Raw genomic sequence first — 24,259 nt, 5'->3', positions numbered from 1 at the left:
CCACCACAAGGTTTTCAGTGCAAATAAATTTACTTCGGCTGAAAAAATCCTTTAGATCCCTCCTCAGATATGATGTCTCTCTCCCTCTCTCTCTCTCTCTCTCTCTCTCTCTCTCTCTCTCTCTCTCCGTGCTTGATATGATGTCTCTCCCCCCCCCTCTCTCTTTTTCTTCCCGTGCTTGGTGGAAAAGTTTTGAGTTGGAAAATTTATTTTGACTTGAAACTGACCCCTTCACCCATTCTAGAAGAAAATCTCTGGATCCGCCATGAGGGAAACAATGAGTGCATGTCTGTACAATTACAACATGACACAATTGACCTGCAATTGACCTCAACTTGTGTCCCAATTTTAAAAACATTCAGTGTACGTAATGCAGCAATTGTCATTGGTTCGCTTCTTTCCTTGTCATGCTTGTATGTTGAATAATCCATGCTAATTAACATGTACCTTAAGCTGTCTTATCCGGCGGAGGGCTTAGCTTATTATTAGTCAATTCATTTAATAACTTGTGAGTAATGTTTTCCTTATTAACAACTAACATATAACTTCAATAAATATCACTGTATTACTTAGATCAGCACCTAAAGACACCGAATTAAAATAAAAATTCAAACAATATACCTTTGCATATACCTTTGACTGTGCTTGATGAAATACGTTTGCTCTACTAAAATGAAAATCGTGGTGGGGAATAAACAAAAACGAGATGGGGGGCCTCTGCCTGTAAATTTCCCAATTATATTAACAGCAAAGACTATTTTCAGAAAAAAGAAAAGAAAGTGGGCCTAGATTGCAATGAACTAGATTTTAAATTGTACTAGACTGTAAACTTTACTAGATTGTAAACTTTGCTAGATTGTAAATTGTACTAGATTACAAATTGTACAAGATTGTAAATGGTAATAGATTGTAAATCGTACTTAATTGTAAATTGTACTACTTGTAAATCTGAATAGGGTGTAAACTTTGCTGGATCGTAAATTGCACTAGGTTGTAAATTGTTAAGATTGTAAATTACGCTAAATTGTAAATTGTATTAAATTTGTTAATTAATTGTAATAAATTGTAAATTGTACTAGATTTTAAATCGCACTTAATTGTATATTGTATTAGATTGTAATGTACTAGATTGTAAATTGTGTACTAGATTGTAAAATGTTTTGATTTCATTTGCAAGTCAGTTAAAAAGGGTAAAGAGTTTACCGGGTCATTCGTAAGGATGCAAAGTTTTAGACAGAGATGTTATTCTATAATGCTAGGCATCACTTAGCGGCAATGTGATAAATCCATTAATTTTGATTTATGGGGGAATCAATAAAAACAAATCTACATGTATTTATTTACTTATACAAAATACCATATCGCCAACTTTATCCGGAAAAAAATAGATCGTTTAAATTAACTCAGTAAATTTAGTTGTCTTTCCAGTATCTTTTTTTTTCCCATTCGACATCATCAATCTCAACATTTTTATTGTGATTCATGTATATAGCCAGTAAATATTCATTATCTGTCAGTCTTAGTGAGTATTAATTTCTAATAATGTGGCGTCGTAGAGTCTGCAAGGACGCACGTCCTTAAGATGCACGTGTTTATTATTATGACCCATTGACCACATAAAAGGTGATGAAATGGCGTGAAAATGAACATAAACAATGTATATCTGTCCAACAGTCCTGTACAGGGCGGGTTTGTAATAGTTGTAAACACATAGGAATACCAGTGAGTCTCTCTCTCCCGTCAAACTAATTATTTCATGATTTGATTTAATCAGACTTATCATGCATTGTACCCCTTAAGTTCTCGGCTTGTCTTGAATAGTTTAATCGCACAAATATTTTTTATAGGAATTTGCTAAAGTTACTTTTCTAAAAAAGACATATATCTTCAAAAGAAAAAAATGTCGAACCCGTTACGGAAAAAAAGATTTGTCGGGCATCTTAATCTCTCTATTTAATTAAAATCGCAGTGACCGTATTTGAAAAGCTGATACTAATAGAATGGGGACACTTGATAGCGACAGAAAATATTTAATATCTGATCCCTGTATAATAGTATTTGTGTTTATCCTTTAATTCAGATAACACATTATTTACTAGCACTGTTTACATAGCCCTAATATAATTATTGACTTAACACGCACGGTGACATAGTTGACATATAATGTCAATTAATGTTCCAACATTACAACACGTACGAATGCCATGATGTCCAGTAGCGCAAGACCACTGGCTAGTACTGGGATATACCAGCTTTTTGACGTTTAAACGTAAATTGTAATCAGAAGAAATATTTATCATATTTACTTAACCAATTTATTATTGTATTTTTAAAATATAACGTACCAGATTTAATGAAATAGATATAGATGCTTCTATTATCGCGTTTTAAAAAGAAAATCCACATCATAACTGATTTTTAAATTTTAGCCCTCCAATAACTTTCAATCCGACCCCGCTTCTATAGCTTTTTTTTATTTGGTAGAAACCCTTGGCTTTCGATCAATAACCCATCTTCACCCCCCACCCCACCCCCCAAAAAAGAAAGAAATACGAATTTCAGAAATGTGCCCGCAGATATAAAGTTTTACATAAAAAAATCAAAGCACTTAAATGTGTTTTAAAATAACACACAGGAGGGTAAAATTACAGGCATATGTTTTAACCTCCCTTCTTTTCCTAATGCCTCAATGCTAAGGGTGAACGCAAACTGGGAAAATAAGGAGGGGGGATTTCATATGTTGATGAATTCGGCTCGTATCAACAAAATGTATCAGTTAAGGTGAACGACCAACAAACCGTCATTAAGTTTTAGTTTTATCACGTTTTATCGTATTTTCTACTCGTCACATGCAATTATTGTAAATGCATTAAGACTAAAGATATATATCTTTTACGCATAAAAATAAGATATAGAGCAATGTTAACGATAGCTGAATTGTACTATAGATATTCACTAAATCGCATTGATTAGTCCATGTACTTATGTCATTGATTATTACATGTATAATTTATTTTTTTCTTTAAATTTGAAAAAAGGTTTTAATGCAAAATTTAAAATTCATGAAGATTAGAATTTCACGGTATTATAACGCATATTTGTATGTAAATATTGTGACCAATAAAAGGTCAAATACGGTCTTTTTACGATATAAAAAAACTTCTTATTTCAAAACATATTAAATATCTATGAAAGCAAAAATGTAAATACATACATGTATAAGGAATATTGATAGGACTTGTAAATAAAGAGATAAAAAGTACATACAATAAGATAAACATCGACAAGTCGTTAAAAACACATCAGAAAAAAACGGCATGCACCGTTATCAGCGAGCTCTCCTCATCAATCAAATTGTTAATAAAGCTACGGCTGGAATCTAGTCTCTCTCTCTCTCTCTCATTTGTCTCTCTCTCATTTCTCTCTCGCTCTCTTTCTGTTCTCTAACTCAGTCTGTAACTCTCCGTTTGTCTCTGTCCCTCTCTCTTTCACACTCTGCCCCTCACTCTTTAGATCTCAGTCTCCCCCTCTCTCTCTGCCCCCCCCCATAGCTCGCTCTCTCTCTCTCTCTCTCTTGCTCTCTCTCTCTCGCACAGCGAGTAACTGAAACACTCACCATTATGTAGCGTCTGATTGTGTTTTTCGGCTGCTATCAGTCCTATACATTCCAGCTCCTTCCTCGTCAGGGCTTCCTGTTGGTCCTCGCTGTGGAATAAGGAACCCACCTCCTGGAAAAATTCAGAGTTTGAAAGATTTCTCATTGTTTTCATTCAAACTTACGACATGGATTTTCCCTGAGAATTTTTTTTACACACTGCCAAAGTTCTTCCACACAGATATATCAATTAGTGAAAAGAACAAAGATCATCCTGCCACACTTCAGACGTTCAAGTATTTTACACAAATGATACTGCACGAACGCGTCACGATTCCATTTTTCAAGTGATTATGAATATTCCTTCAGAGAAATGCTTGCACTTATATTTTCCATTTTTTGATTATTATAAGAAACTGGGTAATTAAGGGGAGAAAAACACCAGTTCACTTGTTTGTGTGTCAACCACTTATTAACAATAAAAGCGATTTACTTCCACAATGAGAGCGCACTTGTCGAAAATCCTTGTAATTTCCCCCACCAACTGCAACAATAAACACGCGGTAAAAAGCGATATCCCCTTAATGAAATTCTCCTCTTCTTCAATTTCCATTAAACGCAGACCAAAATAAAAAAAATTAAAGAGAATTTAAAATAAAGATTTAAAGCAAACAAACATGAAAATATTTCTTCTTCGAAACCCAACGCCACTACACAAAACGTAAAAGCTACGATTATTTGAATGAAATAAATCCACGACGCAGGGCATAAGGGCGCAGCAATATTGTCGACCGATTCACGTGTAGTAAAGAAAAATAGTATCACTGTTTATATCATGTAATCTTAAGACGTGGCTTACCAAACCACAACAAAATCTAAACATGATAATTCAGTCTACATAAACTTTATTCTACACTATCAACACCATATGTCGAATATATATCACTCATATTTTTTTCTTTTTTATAGGATATATAAAAAACTGTAAAAATCAAGGTTTTCCCCTTTTTCTCTTAATCAATCGAAGCAGTCTTTAATTGTCAAGGATAATGAGATTAAGCATTATATACTGAAAAATATATTATCAACACATAACTCCCATTATCAGATGTTTATTTGTGTAACTCATATTTTGAGTATCATACATGTATATCACGTACCTTGACAATGTGTGTTTACCTCTTAGTATCTCATTTAAAAAATAAAATAAAATTCAGATAAAAATCTCTTATTCTGCTCTCTCTCTCTCTCTCTCTCTCTCTCTCTCTCTCTCTCTCTCTGACGTCTCTTTCTCGCATGCCTGATGGAGTTTATGATAAAATATTGTCCTGATCTCTCGCCTGTTAACTTCCTTGCCTCTAATCCTGTCAGCTATAAATGATTAATCACTTCTTCATTAGCTGACCACTTCTCTAGACAATATACAAGCTCTAAAACAACCACTCACATAACAGTGTAACATGTCCACGCTTAAACTTCCAGGGGGCGGATCTAAAAATGTTTAGAATGTTTTAAAAATGTTACAAAAAGTTCCAGGTTTAGGAATCTAACACTGTGCTTTTTTTAATAAAATAAAACAGACATCATTCGATAATTCCATTCAAGGTAGGTGAAAAGGGTTGAAGGGGGAGGATTAGAGTGGATTGGGGTGAAGTCCATTTAAGGTAGGTGAAAAGGGTTGAAGGTTGTGGGGGTGGATGGGGGTGAAGTCAATTCAAGGTAGGGGAAAAGGGTTGAAGGGGGTGGTGATGGATTGGGGTGAAGTCCATTCAAGTTAGGGGAAAAGGGTTGAAGGGGGTTGGGGTGGATTGGGGTGAAGTCCATTCAAGGTAGGGGATAAGGGTTGAAGGGGGTGGGGTGGATTTGGGTGAAGTCCATTCAAGGTAGGGGAAAAGGGTTGAAGGGTGTTGGATGGATGGAGGTGAAAACTTAGCTTATGAACATTTTCGATATTTCCTTCCATCACTATGGGAGTTTTAACGTCATTACACTGTATTAACTTGCAAATTTTAAAAATCATCAAACAAAACTTCAAAATTTTTAAAGATTTGCGTCTATTTATTGATAAAAGTACAATTAATATATTGATGTGTGAACGTCCATATTAACAAGAAAATTGCATTCCACATGAAGAAATGTAACAAGTGTGCCTTGTATGCTAGCATGGTATCTCGAACATTCACTAATCAGGCATGTTGATACATATTGAACATGACGTTATATGCTATATACCAGACCTTAACTTTATTATTGTAATTTTGGATTTCTATAATATCAGGGTTCTTCTATATATAAATAGATATGCTTCTCTGAAAAAAAAAATCAGTAGGGTAAACTTTTCGCTCTCAGAACTATTTCCTCCTTTTTTTTGTTTGTTTGTTTTTTTTTTTTTGATTTGTTTTTTTTTTTTTTTTTGTTTTTTTTTTTTTTTTGTCAAAAGAAAATGACCATCCTTAAATCCTGAGATACAGGCATTAATGTGTGTGTCCTCGGGATGTATTGTTAGAATTTCTTTTAAATGCTGTCTTAATTTTTGAAATTTGATGCAAAAAAAACCCTTCAGCCTAAGACGCTAATTTCAATCTATTCATTACAATTTTATTAATAATAACGGAATAGTATGATATGTGGACATTAGTGTATGTGACAGCCCTGTAGTCATCGCTCACAATTATAGCCGGTGATCGCTCAAACAGCAAGGTTTGTTTACAAGTCTGTTACCATGGTTATCTTGTTAAACATTCTTGATAATCAACCCATGACCCAAACGTGAACCTATCATACAGGGGAAAATCATAATCTTTATAGCAGTTTAAGGACCCTCTGTTCACTAAAGAAAATGAAATACTACAGAATTAGAACTCTTCAATGTGCTGTGTATTGTGGATCCTTAAGTTGAACATGCAGCCTATTGAAAATTTTGGTAAAACTGAGAAAGTTACCAGTCCCTCTTCCTTCCCCTGCCCTCATTCCTAATACTCGCCAAACAGATCCGTTCCAGAATAAGGGAACCACACAGACAAAATAATTGTTGAAGGAAATTTTGCCTGTAGAACGTCGAACCATGTTAACTGGGATCCGATATCTCCTGTCTAGAGTTTCAGGGCAGTGTCCCCTTTAAGATTGTTGTCAGGGTTGAAATGTCGACGCACTCGTCATGCTCTTTAACTTTTTTTAAAAAAGAAAGTGCCGGTAAAATTCAAATCAACAGAGCACCTAATTACTCTGAATGAATTAAAATGGTCTTCTCGAACAAGTAAGCTATTGTCTTGATATGTTCGATACTTAAGTCAATCTTCTGTGTTTGGAGATAAAAATAGCCAATAGAACCCATTTATCGACGTTTTAGTCACACTTGTTAGTTTTATCGCGAGATAATGTACGTTCAATGGAGTCACTAATCAACAAATGTCACGCCTCAATAGTTATAAAGATTCAAAGACAGAAAACAATAAATTAATTCAGCGCAAAGGGTAGTGCCCCATCACAAAAAGCGGTAGGCAAGCACACACATGCGTATGGGTATAAATGCCAGTTTACGTTAACCCTCCCCATTCTACGATTAGTAGTGGAAAATGTGAAGAAATGCAACTGTACAATATATAAAGTACAAGAGTTTATAATGGAAAATGTGAATAACCACGTGGTAATACCTAATTTCAAAATGTGCGAGGCTATTCACTATTGATAACTACGATGAATTAATTGATTGACTGTTAATTTTTCTTCCCTTGCCAGATTATTTCAATCATATGAAAAGTCACCAGAAACCGGTGAAGGGCTTCAAAGTCCGAACCTTTACTCGGCACTCGGGGTCATTAAGCAGTGAGGGTTCTTTAGTATGCCAACTCCTACCGTGAGACGGGACTGACCCGCAACTTTCACTTTAAAGTGCCAAGAAGCGGAAGAAGAAAATTATTACCCATATTTTCTGGACTTAAGTTTGTCGCAATTGGGACTTGATCACGGAGCGCGAGCGCTTTACCGACTAAGCTACCAAGACAATTGAGAAGTCGGTAGAGCGCTCGCTCCGTGATCGGGAGGTCGTGAGTTCAAATCTCGGCCGCGACTGACCTAAGTCGATAAAAATAGGTAGCAACTGTTCCTTCGCCATGCGCTCGGCACTTTGAAGTGAAAGTTGCGTGTCCATCGGATGAGACCTTAAAAACCGAAGTTCAGTGTCATGGCAGGCGTTGGCACGATAAAGATCCCTCACTGTTCAATGGCCCTGAGTGCCGAGTAAAGGTCAAAATTTGAAGCCCTTCACCGGTATATGGTAACGTTTCTATATGAGTGAAAAATTCTCGAATGAGACGTAAAACAAAAAACAATCAATCAATCAATCGAGATGACGGAGAGTGACTTCAAATACGAGTCAATAAAGTAAGACCTTGCAAGCTCATACTCCTTGCGTCGGAAAAAAAATCTTCAAGATGCTTTACCAATATCAGTTTCGTAATCACACGTGTTTTCAGCACTCGTAAAATCTAAATCTTGTCAAAAGCAAAACGCCCAAAATATTATTCAAAACATTAAACCCTTAATATATTTGGCCTTTGCAGCCTATGCATGAAATAACGCTGATTAAAGGTGTAGTTAACTTCAGCATATGTGCTGGCGATATAAAACAGAACAGAATTCATAGCGAATTTTAAAGTGTTAACTTTGTGTCAAGCACGTAATTTCCCCCGATTAAAAGACATTCGCAGCCCACAGCAATTACATTATTTCGAGAAAATTGCATAAATTTGCACTTCACCCTTTTGCTATCTGGATTCGCGTGTTCATTAGATATATATAAATAAAGAAATTTTATGATGATCATGAGCTTTCACGATAACCTATACCCATGCACGAAATTGGTGTAGCATTAACACCGTGAATAAATTATATAACAAGAAGTATGAACGATTAACATTGTACGTTACTCAGATTTTAGAAAAAAAAATGAAAGAGGTGAAGATATAATGAACAATGATCAATGACATAAAATCTATAAAGAATGCAAAATAAGAAAAGGCAAAAACATGGACTCCAGAGGTGGAATAAGTCGCCCAGGAATAGTATTCATCCCCTCTCAACCGGTCACACGCGTCGTGACCCTTCTATATTGATCAGTTTTAAACGGAGTAATCCGTGGTTGAAATTTGTATGAAAACATTGGCCTAACAATGAGTATGTAACATAATCAGTTAAAACTGGACCCATGCAACAGTAGGTTGTACATGCAGAGAACGTCAAAATAACAAACATAGAATTTGTATGAAAACATTGGCCTAACAATGAGTATGTGACATATAAGTTAAAATTTCTCTCAATAGAACATACTTCTCAAAATAACAAACATAAAATTTGCAAAATGCTGACTTTATGTTAAAATCCCTGTGGTATCACTTAAATGTCAGTAGCCTGCCTCGTTTAAAAATTGATCGTAGACAGTACTTGTCTGCTCTTGCGAATCGAATAGTTGGGAGGCACATATAGACACCGTATGCAGGTGATAAGGTAATATTGCTATAAGTTCATGGAAAATCAACAGTAATCTCGTCTGCCATATAGTTTAGTTTAAAAGTAAAAGTCTTCATTCAGCTAACATCCAAAACTGACATAGACAGTCAATGGGATACATATCCAAAATGTTAATGTCGAAATGAATGCCAAAAGAAGAGTTTTCATCTTCTCATGTAGAAGTTTTTGAATGATTTCTGTTACATAAGAATATAAAAACAGATCGACTCATGAATGAGCACTATTTGTGTCATTGAGAATACCGATGAAAGTGTTTTAAAGAATAAACAAAACAAAATAAAACAAAAGGCAAAACAAACAAAGAAACAAAACAAATAAAAACAAACAAAACAAAGAATAGAACCTTAGGCCTTTATGGTCAGCCGAGTATTATGTTTGTTAACATTTGGCCAAAGCTGAAATGGCAGCTCTAGGTTCATGTGGCAAACATTTTACTGTTTGGTTGGTGCTTTTGTATAGAACTAGCGAATCCCACCCTGGGGCATTAACCATGGACCATGACTTTTGATTTAGGGCTTAGATTTAATTAATATCATGGGAACAGTTTGTCTGCTAGATGTTCATGAGTAAAAAAGAATATTCTCAAATGTGTTGTGTTTTTTCAATATTTGACCAACTAAGCCCCTTCCTGGAGATTGAACCATGTGCCTGGGGGCACGAATTTAACATATTTATTAGAATGATAAGTGTTAATTATAATAATGGAAATATTCTGCTTAATTTCCATGAGTAGAGAAGAATTTCAAAGATTTAATGTGTTTCTAATTAATAACTTAATAGACCTAGAACGATAGACCCACTAGCTATAAATTTAACAATTTTGAAAAATGTTAAGTATTTAGTGTAGTCTTGCAAACAGTGTGCCAGATACATATGTATATTGCATAAGTAAAGAAAAAATTTCAATGATATAATGTATTTTCAATGTATGACCAACCAAGCCCCGTCCTAGAGACGGAATCATGTACCCAGAGGGGTTTGAATTTTACAAATTTTGTAAAGGGATTCGTACTTATTATATGTGTCTGCTTTCAATTAGTACAGGGGCACATTTCCAAAGGTGTATAATTGTATTTTTAATACATGGTCAACTAAGGTCCACCCTGGTACCACACAAAAATTATAGTAAAACGTTAAGTACTAAACATAATCATCCTACTAGATTGGATTTACCGTTTTCTCGATCATGAAAAGGAGCAAACGGCGGGTGTGACCGGTGGAAAGGGGATGCTTATTCCTCAATGGCACCTAATCCCACCTCTGATGTTTTTAGAAGTCCGTATTTGCTCTGCGTTCCCAGTATGTATTGTTTCAATGGACTTGTGTGCTTGATTACTGTTTGTTATCTTAATATTTCATATGAGATTTAATTTAATTTTTTAAATATATGGCATACTTAGTCTCAGAAGCCTGACCCGTAAACTCAAGGACCATAAATTAAAAAAAAATTGTAGAAGACATCAGTTTTACTTCTAGATGTGCAGGAATAAAGAAGATTTTCCAAGATGACGTATATTTTTAATGCATGTATATGAGAATCGTCACGCTCATTTAGAAATAACCCCTGCCTGGAAGTCATGAAAAAACACAATTTTGGTAGAGGGTGTCATGGTCATCCTAACCATCCTTAAAATGCATTCATTTTTACTTCTAGATGTGCTGGAGAAGAAAAGAAGAGTTCCTATAATTAAATGCATTTTTATTATATGTCCATTTTGCCCCGCCCTGGAGAAAGAACCACTGCCATGGAGGTCATAAAAAATACAATTCTGGTAGATGGCTTAATGCGCTTCCTTACCATGCATTCTGTTTCAGATGTTTAGGAGTAGAGAAAATTTTTGAAAAATATATTGCTATTTTATTTACCCAGCCCCAAGAGTCGCAAGGGTTCAATTATTGCAAAAATTACAATTTATGTTCATCTTATACCCAACAAGCTTCATATCAAATTTGAAGAAAATTGGCCAAGTAATATTCGTAAAGAACTTTAAAATATTGATTGTCAAACGGACGGCGCATGACAAAGGACGAAGACCAATGACAAAAGGTCAACTGAGAGAAATCAAGTGTCCAAAAACCAAACCAAACACACACACACACACACACACACACATAAACTAGAAACTAGAAAACAATCAAGAAAAAAAAATGCTTGGATAATACTTATTTGAATTAGCTTGTTTTAAATGTAGTGTTTTCCCTATAGTCAGTTGAAAACAGATAAAAAAAAATCTGAACGAGAAAAGGAAAAAAATAAATAAAAGAAAAAAATTAAGCGCTTTCCAATTTCTGTACTGGGAGCCTTACTTGGCCTTCGGGATACAACATATGTGTTACTTAAGATTAGTCCCCGCGCCCTCGGGTGTAAAGGTCTGTTCAATTCTCCAATCAAAAATTAATCCTCTCTGTTTCATTCATGCATAAATCAATTATAATCCTGAAAGCAGGGTAATAAACAACTGATCTGTCGATATATGTTAACAGAGGAGTGAACAACAAATGTGTACATGTAATTAAGTCAACAAAACGTCGATGAAGTCCATCTTAATTCAATAGCTTACAACATTTTGTGCACTGGAATCCCTGGTTATGGATTTTGTTACCTCCAAGCACATTTGATGTTTTTTCCCCTTTTTTTGTAATTGACATATGTGGTTTTAATATTTTTTAATAACTTAAACTACATGGAATCGAGAAGGAGCATGTAATATTCCATTACATTTTTAAAAAAGACAGACACGGCATTTGTAATTTGAAAGTGATAACTGTTAATACTAAGCTGAATACAAGAACTATAGTAACTTGATACATGTAGTACTTTTATCAATGTCTTTTGTATAATGCTATGATTATATAGTTTTACGTTCAAATCAACTCAAGTATACGTAATCTTTTTCAGAACACAATTCAGAAACTAAAATAAAATGAAAAATATGTACAGATATAATGATAAATATTTTTAAAGCAAATTTAAAATTCAATTTAAAACTTTTTCATAAGACATAAAATGAGATACGTAAGTTTGATGCTGAAATATTTCAGTTTTTATAGTTCTTTGAAATGTCCTTTTATGAATTTAATAAAGTTGAAAGAAAATGGAAGTGCATATCAGTCGATGGGCTACACTGTAAAAATTGTGTTTAGGAAATAAACACTTCTAGTACATGTTTAGATCTAAACGTGTATAGTATTGTGTTTAACAACTAAACACTTATGTCTTAACATGTTTTATATCTAAACGCGTTTAGAAATTAAACACATTTTACTGTAAAGTGCAGAGTTATCTTCCCGGAAATGACACACATATATTTGAACGTTAATTTGAGCGGCTATCTAAACAAAGAAAACACAACAAAGTAAGGTGATGTATCAACGAGAGTTATGACAACCCAGTTCAAGGGATAACCATGACGAAATAGTGAAAGGGCATCTTGTTACTGCAATACATTAAAGGTTTGTTTTCTTTTTCTTTGCATTAATTAACCACGATGAGCAACGTAAATAAAGCTGACTTGGGATATCTTGAATTCGTTCATATATTGACTTGCAGGAGAGGAAATACATGTAATATTAAATGTCATTAAAAACACATATATTTATATCAGTATAGTTTCACTAAAACTTGAATAATTTCGTTTTTCTACGTAATGTAAAATATCAGTGATAGTGTACTTTTTCTAAAATCTGGCTTTCTTTCCTACAGGTACTGTAGTCCAGATCGAACTCAAAATACACGTATCAGAGTACCTGGTGTCATCTTCAAGTGCAATTTTGTTGTTCCATAATCAACACTTTGAAACTTCATTTGTTGAAGACTACATGTACTGAGTTAATTCGACAGTGTTTACAATTATCCTCGTGCATTAGAAATGGATTACTTTCTGGCAGTTATTGATGGGATATAGATTATAATATGTGGTGCTTTGGGACTTGCTGAAAGTTAAAATTAAATTAATTTTGATATTTTTGTGATTGACATGAGGAAAACTCTGCAGCCGATTCAAATTATAATGATTATAATAAATATATATTATATAAATATACATTTTGTATTTTTAATATAAAACTTCTTTAATAAAGCCTTTTAGAAATATTCAATGAAGTTTTGATATTAAATTGTCAGCTTAATATTTTTTTCTTAATAATTTTGAAGATTAAAAGTTTGTTATCTATGTGTACGTTATAAATTATGTGTCATTCTGATTGAATTTTTGAGACTAATCAAATCTATTCGTGAAAGTGTCACAAAATCATTTTCTGTCTAATGTATTATGGCCAAAATGTATATTACTAAAGTATGCATATGTGCGCATTGAAAAAAAACATACTTTTTGTGCCTAAATTTACGAGAGTGTTTTGTTTTTCTGCAGGTACAAATTATACTTATGATGTGTTTAGATTTTAAACACTTCTGCTGTTATGTGTTTAGAATTTAAACACTTGTGTTTAAGTGTTTAGATATGTTTAATTTCTAAGCACACAAGTGTTTAAATTCTAAACACTTTCTAAGACATGTTTAGGAATTTTACATGTTTAGGAATTAAACATATAAAAAAGGAGGTGACAACAAAGTGTTTAGAAAAGTGTTTGAATTGTAAACACATTTTTACAGTGTAGTACAAATGTATTAATCCTGTCCACAAAACAATCTTAAAAGTGGTCTGCATTGAAAGCTGACAAAATTAAAATGACTCCAAACCCGACGTGGAGTGGTGTACTTTACTTTTACGTTAATAAGCCGTCCCGTGGAAGATTGATATTCTTAACTTAACCTCCCATAAAAATGTTCCTCTCTGATAAACGAATCCAGCACTTCTGATCAAAACAAAATCCTTTCTAAGTATGTAAGAGACAAAATCGATTGTGTTTTTGTACATGAACGTTTTAACACGTGAGGCATTTTCGGAATGTCCCAATTTTTGAAGTATTCAAATATTCAGAAGAGTAAAGAAGCCATTTTGCTGAAAAAAGCAGCATACATCATATCAGTATCGATCAGAATGCATAAATCATTTGTCCTTCTACAATTTGGGCAAGGGATGTCTTAAAGGTTGTAATTAATGTATACAAGATATATGAAGATAACGAACGGTAATCAAGATCATAAATCCATTGGAACAATACAGATTTGGAGCAGAGCAAAAGACGGATCTCTAAAACATCAGGGGAGGGATCCGGTGCCCTGGAGGAGTAAGCATCCCCTGTCGACCGGTTACACTCGCCGTGTGCTACTTGTCATGATCGGGTAAATGGAAAAATCCGTAAACAATTCAGTGTGAAAATAATGGCCTAATAATTGGTATAAAAACTACTAAAGTATCCAAATATGAAACAGATATGTCAGACTCTGTGGTTATTATTTTGAGTTCAAAGGGATATATCGAATGGGAATTTCAACAGATTGTTGACGTTGCGCACGGTGTTGGTACTATAAAATCTGACTCTTTAGATTCGTAAAGAAACTGGCGTTTTCAAGATGATAAAGTTACTAGAAATTAAAAATGAAATTAATTATTTTATCCAAGGTAATAAATTATTCTAAAAATTCTCTTTTTAATAATATAAAAATATCTTAGCTATGATATGGCTTTATTCATTATTGGTTATTACGGCGAAATTCCCGTGTCCAACGTTACATACATTATTGTTCGCGCAACTACAAGATACAAAAAGATCCACTTCCAATCCTCTAAATTAAATAAAATTTAGGAAATACAATAATATGTATGCATTCTTTGTGATACTGTTGAATTTTTAGCATCATTTTCTCAGTTTCACGAGTTTGGGCTGTATCTACAGTGCGTAAGTAATATGTCCAACAGGAAAAAATCGTTTCCTAAAGTTGACATTTGCCCGCATGGCGATGTGTACGAGACATAAATGCCAAACAAAGATAAATTTTGATGAACAATCTTTAAGTACATATGTTTCTAAAATTAGTTATGTTGATACATGTTATATAACTGCTGATACGTTAATATTAGTAAGGCTTTGTTAAGTGTAGCCATTTTGTTATACACGTACGAGTCGCTGTACTATTACTTAATATGTCTCGGTTACATATCAAAAATACATAAATTAATGTCATATATATACCAATCATTACTGTATCTTGAAAGAACATTTCATACTCTATTAGATAATAACATAATTTTTACGGTTGTCATCTACATGAAATAAACGCAAGCATTAATAAAGATGTAGCCATTTTGTCACAGGTACGAAAAACGTCATTTTACACACTACATATATACGAATGACGTCGGGAGCGTCAAATTGTATCGCCGTGCTCTTTTTTCCCCCCCAATTTTCTGCAGGTCCGGAGTACCAAGTAGGGTAAAAAGTCCTTCTCCAATTATTTTAGAACAATCTTTTGTTTTAAATATTCTGAAAATTTTCATTCAAAGGCCGATACCCCCTTTTATTTTGCTGCAGCAATATCTAAACATATCACGTTATTGTTCTCTCTCTCTCTCTTTGCTAAATGAGAATGAGAGCCCCTCCCCCCCCCCCCTCCACGAAAAAGTAAAAGGGTTTCTGAATTTTATTTTTTCTGGCTAGTTGTTTTTTTCAATTTAGTAGGGTTTTTAATATCGAAACATCCCCATCCCTTCTTTTTTGCATGTCAGTACCCCCTCCCCCCCCCCCCCGATTTATAAAGAGAGCTTAACTACTTGGGCTGAAGAAAAAAAAACAAGAAACGTTTAATTTAGTATAAGGCCATTTAATTTTTTTTTCCGTTTAGCTACCTCCTATAATTCTAGAACCTATCTACAGATTCAAAAAACATATCAGTACAAAAACCCAAAATTAAAACAAGAACTTTATACCGGTCTTTCCCCTCTAAAGTCTTTTTCGGAAAACTGGCTCTTGAGTATAATTTCCCTTTCATCAGAAATCCCACACCACATTCAATTTTCCGGGGAAATCCCTACATTGTGTAACAGTTATAAAGTGCGATTCCCTCGAGAGCCAATTTATCCCTTCTGCTATAAAATATCATGTCAGTACTTATATATGAGGGGGAGGGGGCGACATATGTTTACAAATGTACTTTCTGTAATTTTTTCACAGGTGCTCTCGCAGTAGACAATCTTAATGAAACTTCACAAAAATTGTAATTAAAAAAAGTCTAGTTGTGTCAACATTTAATTAAAAAAAAAAACGAGGAATTTTATTCTTAATGGATTTTTTTTCTCCAGTTATATTTCATAAAACTACATGTGCATAATATTGATTAAGTGTCTCGCCAAGTTTCTGGGGTTTAAAATAGCTATCCAGTATTACACCTCTGTGGTCGAGGGGTCATACCTATCCTACGGCTTGCAAGAGCAGTGCTTCTTGTATTGTATTTTTTAACTACTAAAATTTCATACTAAAGGATGTTTTCGTTATAACAAAAGATTTGACCTATAGGAGAGAACAATTTCCTGAAAAAGTCACATTTAAAAATCAATGTTCTTTAGTTGTTTTCTGTCGTATATTTGTCTAAATTTTTCAAATTTGCATTTTGAACCTAATTTTTATTATTTGCAACTTTGAAATTAACCTACAAAGTTGGTCAAGACAGTATTTTATCCGTTAAAGCACTAATTTTTGCGTAAATTTTGGAATAGAAGTCCTTCAGGGCAGGCCTACCCCTAATTTAAATTATGAAATTTTGATACATTTTGATCTGAAGAATGATTTAAAACAAGTTTTTTTAGGGACACCCCTGCCCTAGGGTCGAAATTCGTAAAAAAAACCTACAAAAAGTGCGAAAACCTATTTCTATCATACTGGATTATATTTATGTCAGACGTATGATCTCATAGTTAGTATAGCTCAGAGACACAGACCCTAGACTCTCACCATGGACAATTTTAGCGTCCTGGTTCGAATCCACCTGTTGGCATACTTTTATTTTTTCAAATTTTTCACCTGTATAAACACGAATTTAATTTTTCATACAGGCTTTTTCATTTTACTTCTACTTTCTTCCTTAAATGTATATGTTTGCTGTTGATATAAAAGACATTTATGGAATTGCAGATCATAAATTCTCTTTAACTAAACGCAATCAACCGGAACTATACCTGTAAGCACACTTTGTTCGAGGACACGAATCATTCACTTTGTGTCACACTATACTGCAGGTGTCACGAAAAAAAAATCATGCCGAGCAAATATTGCTGTGTTTGTCTTTCAAGAACATCTCTGGGTAATAGTACTGTTGTGCCATTGGGAGAGATTCTGCGCTATGCAGAGTAGATGCAGTTCATTCCTCAGGGAAAATTGTCAAATATGCAGGGGGGGGGGGGGAGGTTTACAGATTAGAAAAGAATGTGGTAAGGTCAGTTAAGGTTTTATGTCCCGTTGCCATTACCCAGGCATCAAGTAAGGACCCTCGTATAAAGGATGTTTCTGTAAATACCGATGTAGGGTCATATGAAGACAGTTGACTAGAACTAAAACGATACATGAGAAACAAGAAACTACACGCATGTGGCCTAAAGTCAGGGACCGGAACGGATATCGATAAGCTTTCTCTAAAGACTGAAACCAATATCGGCCATATAAGTCTTTGAAAATTTTTTGAGCGAAAACACTCATATTTCTATTAAAAATCCAGTTGACTTTCATATAAACTTTAGCAATGTCGATATGATTTAAGCATTGATAAAACGGGGGAAAACCTACTCTGGGAGAGAAAGAGAGGAAAATTAGCTCTAGTGTAAGATTCCTGAGTATAGATTCCGGGGTGGGGTGGAGGGCTGGTTATGGGGGAAATCCTACTTTGTACAGCGGTTGTCATAAAAATTACATCATTCAAATGTTTTGATTTCATAATTCCATTTTTCTCGTAGAAAGACATATTTTCTCTAACGTAGAAAAATATATTCCTTCGCAAAATCAAGGTTGTAAATGCTAGGTACATTACCTGATTTAACATATTAGAAAAATATAGAAAGAAAATGACAGAATTCAAAAGGTTTCAATAAAAAAGGCAGGCGGGGGAGGTCGGGAAGGGGGTTCCGGACCCCCCTCCCCCCTGGGATTTTCAGTTATATTTTTTTTGCTTGTCAAAAACTTCGAGTGTCATATTTTTTTAATTGGTTGGACCCCCCCCCCCTCGCAAAATTTCCTGGAACCGCGCATTAACCGATTTTCTGTGCTTTTCTCTGATCTTGGTTGTCAGAAACCAAGGCGCATGCGGGGCTTGATAGAAATAGAAAACTTGAAATGATCTAATGGGAAAAAAATGAAGGAGAAACGGTTGAAAGAGAAAGCTATTTGATGTGTTTTCTCTTTGCAAGCAAGAGCGTACAAAGTGAGAAAAAAGAAATAGAAAGAGGAATCAAGAATATGAATGGGGATATGTATGCCCGTGACTATTTCATAATAAAAATCTGACAATTTATTAAATATTTATAAGATTATAAGAGTTTTAGTGTACATCTTAATATTTTCAACGAAGATTCAAAAATTGAAAAGTTTGTGCTCTGTTATTTTATTTAGATTTAAAAAAAATTAATAAATAGAATTCACATTAAACAACTAAAATTTTAAATTAACGTTTAAAACGTTGTAACAACGTTATGACTTTAGTAACGTTATTTTGACGTAACGTCAATGTGTACCAACACCGTGCGCAACGTCATTTGGAAGATTTGATCTCCAACAACTACATAAATGATGTCAATCAGAAACTCAAGCATCTGTTTCAAAACTTCAGTCTTCAGGAAGAAAAAAAACAATCCGGAACGAAAACTTGGCAGTAGTTGGTCAAATGGGAAAGGAGGGGGTTAGTATAGGATGTTTCTCCTTCCCCTCCCTAGACAATGTAATATGTGCTTTGAAATGCCCAGTTATTATCGTTTGATTAACTGTTAAGCTCAATATTTATATCGCAAAAGAGCTGCCGTATATTGTCCCAGTGTAAAAGTAAGTCGTCGATTGTAAAAGTCAGCGCTTCTCGCGAAAGTCCATTGAAAAGTCGTATGTTTTGGTGTTATTCATTTTGGTAAAATTTTGTGATTTCAAATTTTCTAAAAGTTCCTTGACGTTTTTTGAGTATCTACATCTGATTAACACCACTTCTGGAATATCTCCATCGGAGCTGTTAACATTTTGGTGAGGAGTATGGAAAGAGGCTTGGTAGAACATTTACTGCTGTTGTAGTCCACCATATTTCAAGTCAATATCCACACCTTGTATTTCTTACAATATTCATCTACTATTGCTTCCAACCGTTTTATTACAAAAAAAAAAAAAACTCTTCAATGCCTAGATACAGATCATCTGAAACATAATCCTCCTACGTATTGATGTTCTTCTTCACCATACCAATATAGACCTGTTGGACAAGCCATAACATAATTTTGACGTGAAAATAGTTAATAATGAGGACCTTAAATCATTTATTTTAAAAGGGCTATTTCATGCAGCGCGATTGAGACAGTACATATTGTCACAGGTGAAAATGTGTACACCCCCCCCCCCCCCGGGCATATTGTCGCCCCAGTCTTACAGATACAGAAGTATGGATGATGAAGACGATGATGAAGATTATAATGATGTTGACAATGATGATGATATGACGATTTGAAAAATTATTTATTACATTTTCAACAGTGAAATACTGTAATTTATTTACTGAATAAAAGTGATATTCTGACACAGTGTGAAAGGATATCAAAATGGTAGTCTCACAGTGTGAGAATATCAGAAGTGCGGCAAAACTTCCGATTTTCCTTCCCTTCACGAAGAGTGTTTTTAAAAAAATCCCCGGCCTGTTATAAGATAGAGAGTTAATGAGCCATCCTGACAGAAACTAATAGTTATACTGCCAAAGTTTTTCCAAATATGTCGTTAAAAATCCATGTTTACAACGTTTTTCAATCTCGTGAGTCAGGATTTTTTTGAAATTTTCACTCATGCTTCGCTCTCGTGAAAATATCAAAAAATCCTCTCCCACTCGTGAAATAAATTCCATGTTCATCTACAAAACATTGAATATCTTCTACATATTTAATTTTTCACGAGATCGCTTATTTGTCATTTGTTCAACTCCAAAGAAGCGGAGTACACAGTACAACGTACTTGTACTTGAGTACAAGTAATACTTTGGAGAAGAGAATATTGCAAATAACATGATTAATGTAAATTTATAATAAAAGACCAGGAAAACCCTCTCTCTCTCTCTCTCTCTCTCTCTCTCTCTGAAACTTCAATCAAATACTCACATTCTGTTAAAAAAAAGAACTTTCCATCACTTTCGGCTCACTGATATCCAGTGCACTAAAAGTGTAAACCAATTTCATAATTTTACTGAAGAAACACCTAAGAATATATATAAATTCTATAGAAGCAGATTTAATGAAAAGAAGACATTTCAGAAATTAATGTTGTCCCCAACTTCAGCAACATTGGCACGTCTATAAGAATCACACAAAAATATAATAAAGATAATTATTACTACTGAGCAAAACATTCATATTCAATCTCATAATATAAAAAAAAGAAGAGAAAATGAATGTGCTGATTTATCAGATAATTCCGAAATTCAGGTACCTTGGCATATAATACTGGTGTATACCGATCCAAGACACAATTTTCTAACCAAAAATGTTTTCTGCACGTCTACATTATTGCTTGTTTACTTATCTAGCTGTCATAGACTTTGTCTGTCTGTCTGTCTGTCGGTCTCTCTTTCTTCAAGACCCCAGAAAAAATTATTCAAAACAATATTTTGGCGACAAAATGTGCAGGTGTTCAAAGTACAAATTGTCGCAGACGACAATATGAGCCGATGTGTGACAGTACATTTTGTCACCTATTCTGCAGGAGAAAAAAAAAGATACGTTTCTACGTGCCAAAGTACAGAATGTCAAATTACATCATGACAAATCATGTCATGACATATTTTATCATGAGAAATTATACCACGGTAAATTACAGAATTAGTATCCATATCATGTCAAATTGCAGCATGTCATGCGATAGCACGACAAATAAAAACTTGAAAAAGCAACAAAGAACAACCAAAATACATCACAACATCACAAGTCACACAAACTGTTGCACGCCACATGACAAATCACGAATTTCAGACTGGCCATGACAATCCACATTACGACAAAGTAGATCACAACAAATTATATACCGAAAAATTAAAGACGAATTAAAAGCATGACATGCATCGAGTGCACACACAAAACCTCTATGACAAGGAACATCTGCGTCTTCATGAATTTTTCCAGTAAGGTTTTGGAGAAGAATATCATATTTAAATTCTGTGATTTTAAATTCTGCTTGAAAAACAAATAATAAAAGGTTAAATGGTTTACATTACAGAGAAAAATAATATTGTATAAAAGGGAAGTTCTTTATTACTTTAAAAATAACTCCAACCTTCTATTGTAAGGTTCCCATATTTATGTAACAACATACCATTATCACCTGTGTTTATGTCTCCCAGTTGATTCGATATGCAAGATCATGTTCTGCGTACGAACAATTTTTTAATCGATGCAGATTGCTGACAAAAACATGTTATTAGGGTATCAACAGTTTTGTTAAGAATCAACATAGACCTTGATTGCAAATACAACGTGGTGTCGTTAGGTCGAATTTTGACATATTTTATACAAATTGTTATGTTATTTTCATACTGATTGGCCCACGGATTACATCACTAACCCTATCATAACAAAGGACTCGCGGAGGGTGTGGCCGATCGACAAGGAATCTTACTCCTCCACGACACCTAATCCTACTAGTGATGTTTTCAGGGGTCCGCGTTTGCTCCAGATGAAGATGCTCTTTATTTGTATTGTTTAATTTGACTTTTGAGCATGGGTACTGTTTGTTAACTCACATTTCATGTACACTAGATGTGGAAATCTCTACAAAATTCCTCCAAAATCCTCTTCGATGATCAAATTACATAAAGAAAGGATATCTTATCTTTCAGAACAAGAAACACATTATCAATTATCATACGCAAGAAAAATGATAATTAAAAATTCACGTTTCTAGATTTTTGACCATGTTCATAAATATCATTAGGGTACCAAAAAAACAAAACAAAAAACATGTCAAATATCGTTACGGATATCTTATTTTAAACTAACTATTTTTCAGATGCTTAGAACTACATACAAAAATGAGTACAAGAATGAATTTGTCATATTTGGTGATTGGTTTCTTTATCTAGACGTGAGGAAGAAAGGTCAACTACTTGAATCCATATTTATTTATGAAGAGTTATTGAACTTTTTACAGATATTAACTATCATTATTCTTCCTTCGAAAAATAATTTAAACCTTGTCCCTCAGCATATTGAAAAACGAAATAGGTGGATATGGATACACGGAATATACGTCACTTTTATATAAATAGAACTGGATAATCTCCATACAAATATTCAACTAAAACTTGGACACAACTCTATAAGTTATCAGCGTATCACTGCGTATCCAATTCAAGTCTCGTTAAAAAAGTAACATTCTTTGATATTGACACGTACGTATTTTTTAAAAGATATTTATTTCCCAATTGGAGTTGGTTTATCACATTAAATTGCTTCCAATTCACTACCCAAAATATTTTGATATGTCTAGAAGAATTACATTCTCTTGAATAAGTTATGATACCCTTTCTGATCATCAAATGAACAATATGATTTCCTTTGAAGAATAATTCGTTTTACTGTATTTTCATGTTAAAATGAAAACGAGCTTTCAATGAATACAACCACATATCCCATCGCTTTCAAGTATAATTCATTCGAAATTCCTTTGGATTTTTCGTAACTCTACTAGAGATGACATGTTAAAACAAAGAGAACATGAATGAAATCCTCAGAGAATACCTAATTTACCCAAGATTTAGACCGTGTCTGTAAAATGTGATTTGAAAGAAAATAGAAATTATATTGGATTCGTTGACAAGAACTGAAATCCTTTGCCGAAAGGAAGCAGCATCTAGATGATTGGCATTACATGACCTCCAGATGTCCTTGAAGGAAACCCTTGTTAAGCCTCCGAAATGAAGCAACGAAATTAGTTTTGTCCAGAAACTGTATTTAATGATTTGTGAAGGTAATTAACACAAAGTTGTTGTCATTTATGGTTACAATCGAATGGAGAAAGACACCCAATTGAATTGCTGAAGACAATAATTTGATGCCATTTTTATTAAAGATTTGTAAATATATATGTATTGTCCTTTTCCTCTCAGTTCTACTTTTGTATTTCATGAAGCCATTTCAAAATTATAAATAAAAATGGGGGAATTTCAAATTGTTTTACATTTATGGCAATGATAGCTACTAGTATATAAAGTATTTAGTGTGACTTTGTGAAATGGAAGGTTAAGATTCATGCTATACGTGTGTTATATATTGAATCATGAGGTTATATGGCCAATATAAATAATAAAAGGATGTTGAAATCAGCAAATATCAAACATTTTGTTATCTAGTAACATAACATTTCATCACATTTATCCTGATTTCCCCTCAAAACAATATTTTCACAAAAAAAACCAATAATACTGATTAGTTCAATCACAAACTTCGAAAAATTGTTCAAAAGCTTATACTAAAATATTCATTTTTAAATGCTTGTTAAAAAAAGAAACATATCTTGAAAAATAATAAAGTGGCAATCCGATTTCTTAATTTTACTTCTTTATGTATATTGTCATTCTTTCTATCACTATTTTCTTTTTTTTACTACTGAGAAAACCAAGATATCAGATCCTGATTTATTTTTCAAATAACCTTAGTTTGCCCAGGCCATATATGGAATAAAGAAAGGAAGTTCAGAGACGAAAAATTCAGTAAATAGACCCAGAGATTAATTTGAACGACGTTAATTAACATTTAAGGAAAATAAAAATTTTATTTACATTCAGACGGGTTAGTGATCTGACGGTAGCATGTGACAGGCGTGTAAATTTAAAGAGAACTCAATTTAATTATAAAGAGAAACTATCACGTGGTAAAATACATTGTCGGCCATTATTATTTTCTTATCACATCACGTGATCTCTGTCAGCTGAGACACAGGAGGAAATTGTCAATTACAATACTAAAATAAACAAACAGATCAAAGAGAAAAGTCATGGGTGTGGTGGAATCAATTGAC

The 24,259-nt window shown here is 33.8% G+C and overlaps 2 protein-coding genes across 3 annotated transcripts in view; one reads left to right on the top strand and one right to left on the bottom strand.

Moving 5' to 3' along the window:
* The window catches only part of LOC133202179 (uncharacterized), a 392,144-nt gene that overhangs the window by 121,789 nt on the left and 246,096 nt on the right, over positions 1 to 24,259 (top strand). The gene's annotated exons all lie outside the window — the stretch shown is intronic.
* Positions 1 to 24,259, bottom strand: part of LOC133202181 (secretin receptor-like) — a 65,015-nt gene that overhangs the window by 23,843 nt on the left and 16,913 nt on the right. For both annotated transcript variants that reach the window (XM_061337955.1, XM_061337956.1), the window contains one exon: positions 3,617 to 3,728. In XM_061337955.1, coding sequence (XP_061193939.1) covers positions 3,617 to 3,728 — 112 coding nt within the window. The remainder of the gene's footprint in view (positions 1 to 3,616; positions 3,729 to 24,259) is intronic.

This window comes from Saccostrea echinata, unplaced genomic scaffold, assembly GCF_033153115.1.
Source record: "Saccostrea echinata isolate AGI-Se365-2 ecotype Australia unplaced genomic scaffold, CSIRO_AGI_Sech_v1 ptg000046l, whole genome shotgun sequence".
NCBI lineage: Eukaryota > Metazoa > Mollusca > Bivalvia > Ostreida > Ostreidae > Saccostrea > Saccostrea echinata.
Note: the sequence above shows the minus strand (reverse complement) of the source record. Positions and strands in the feature narration are given on the sequence as shown.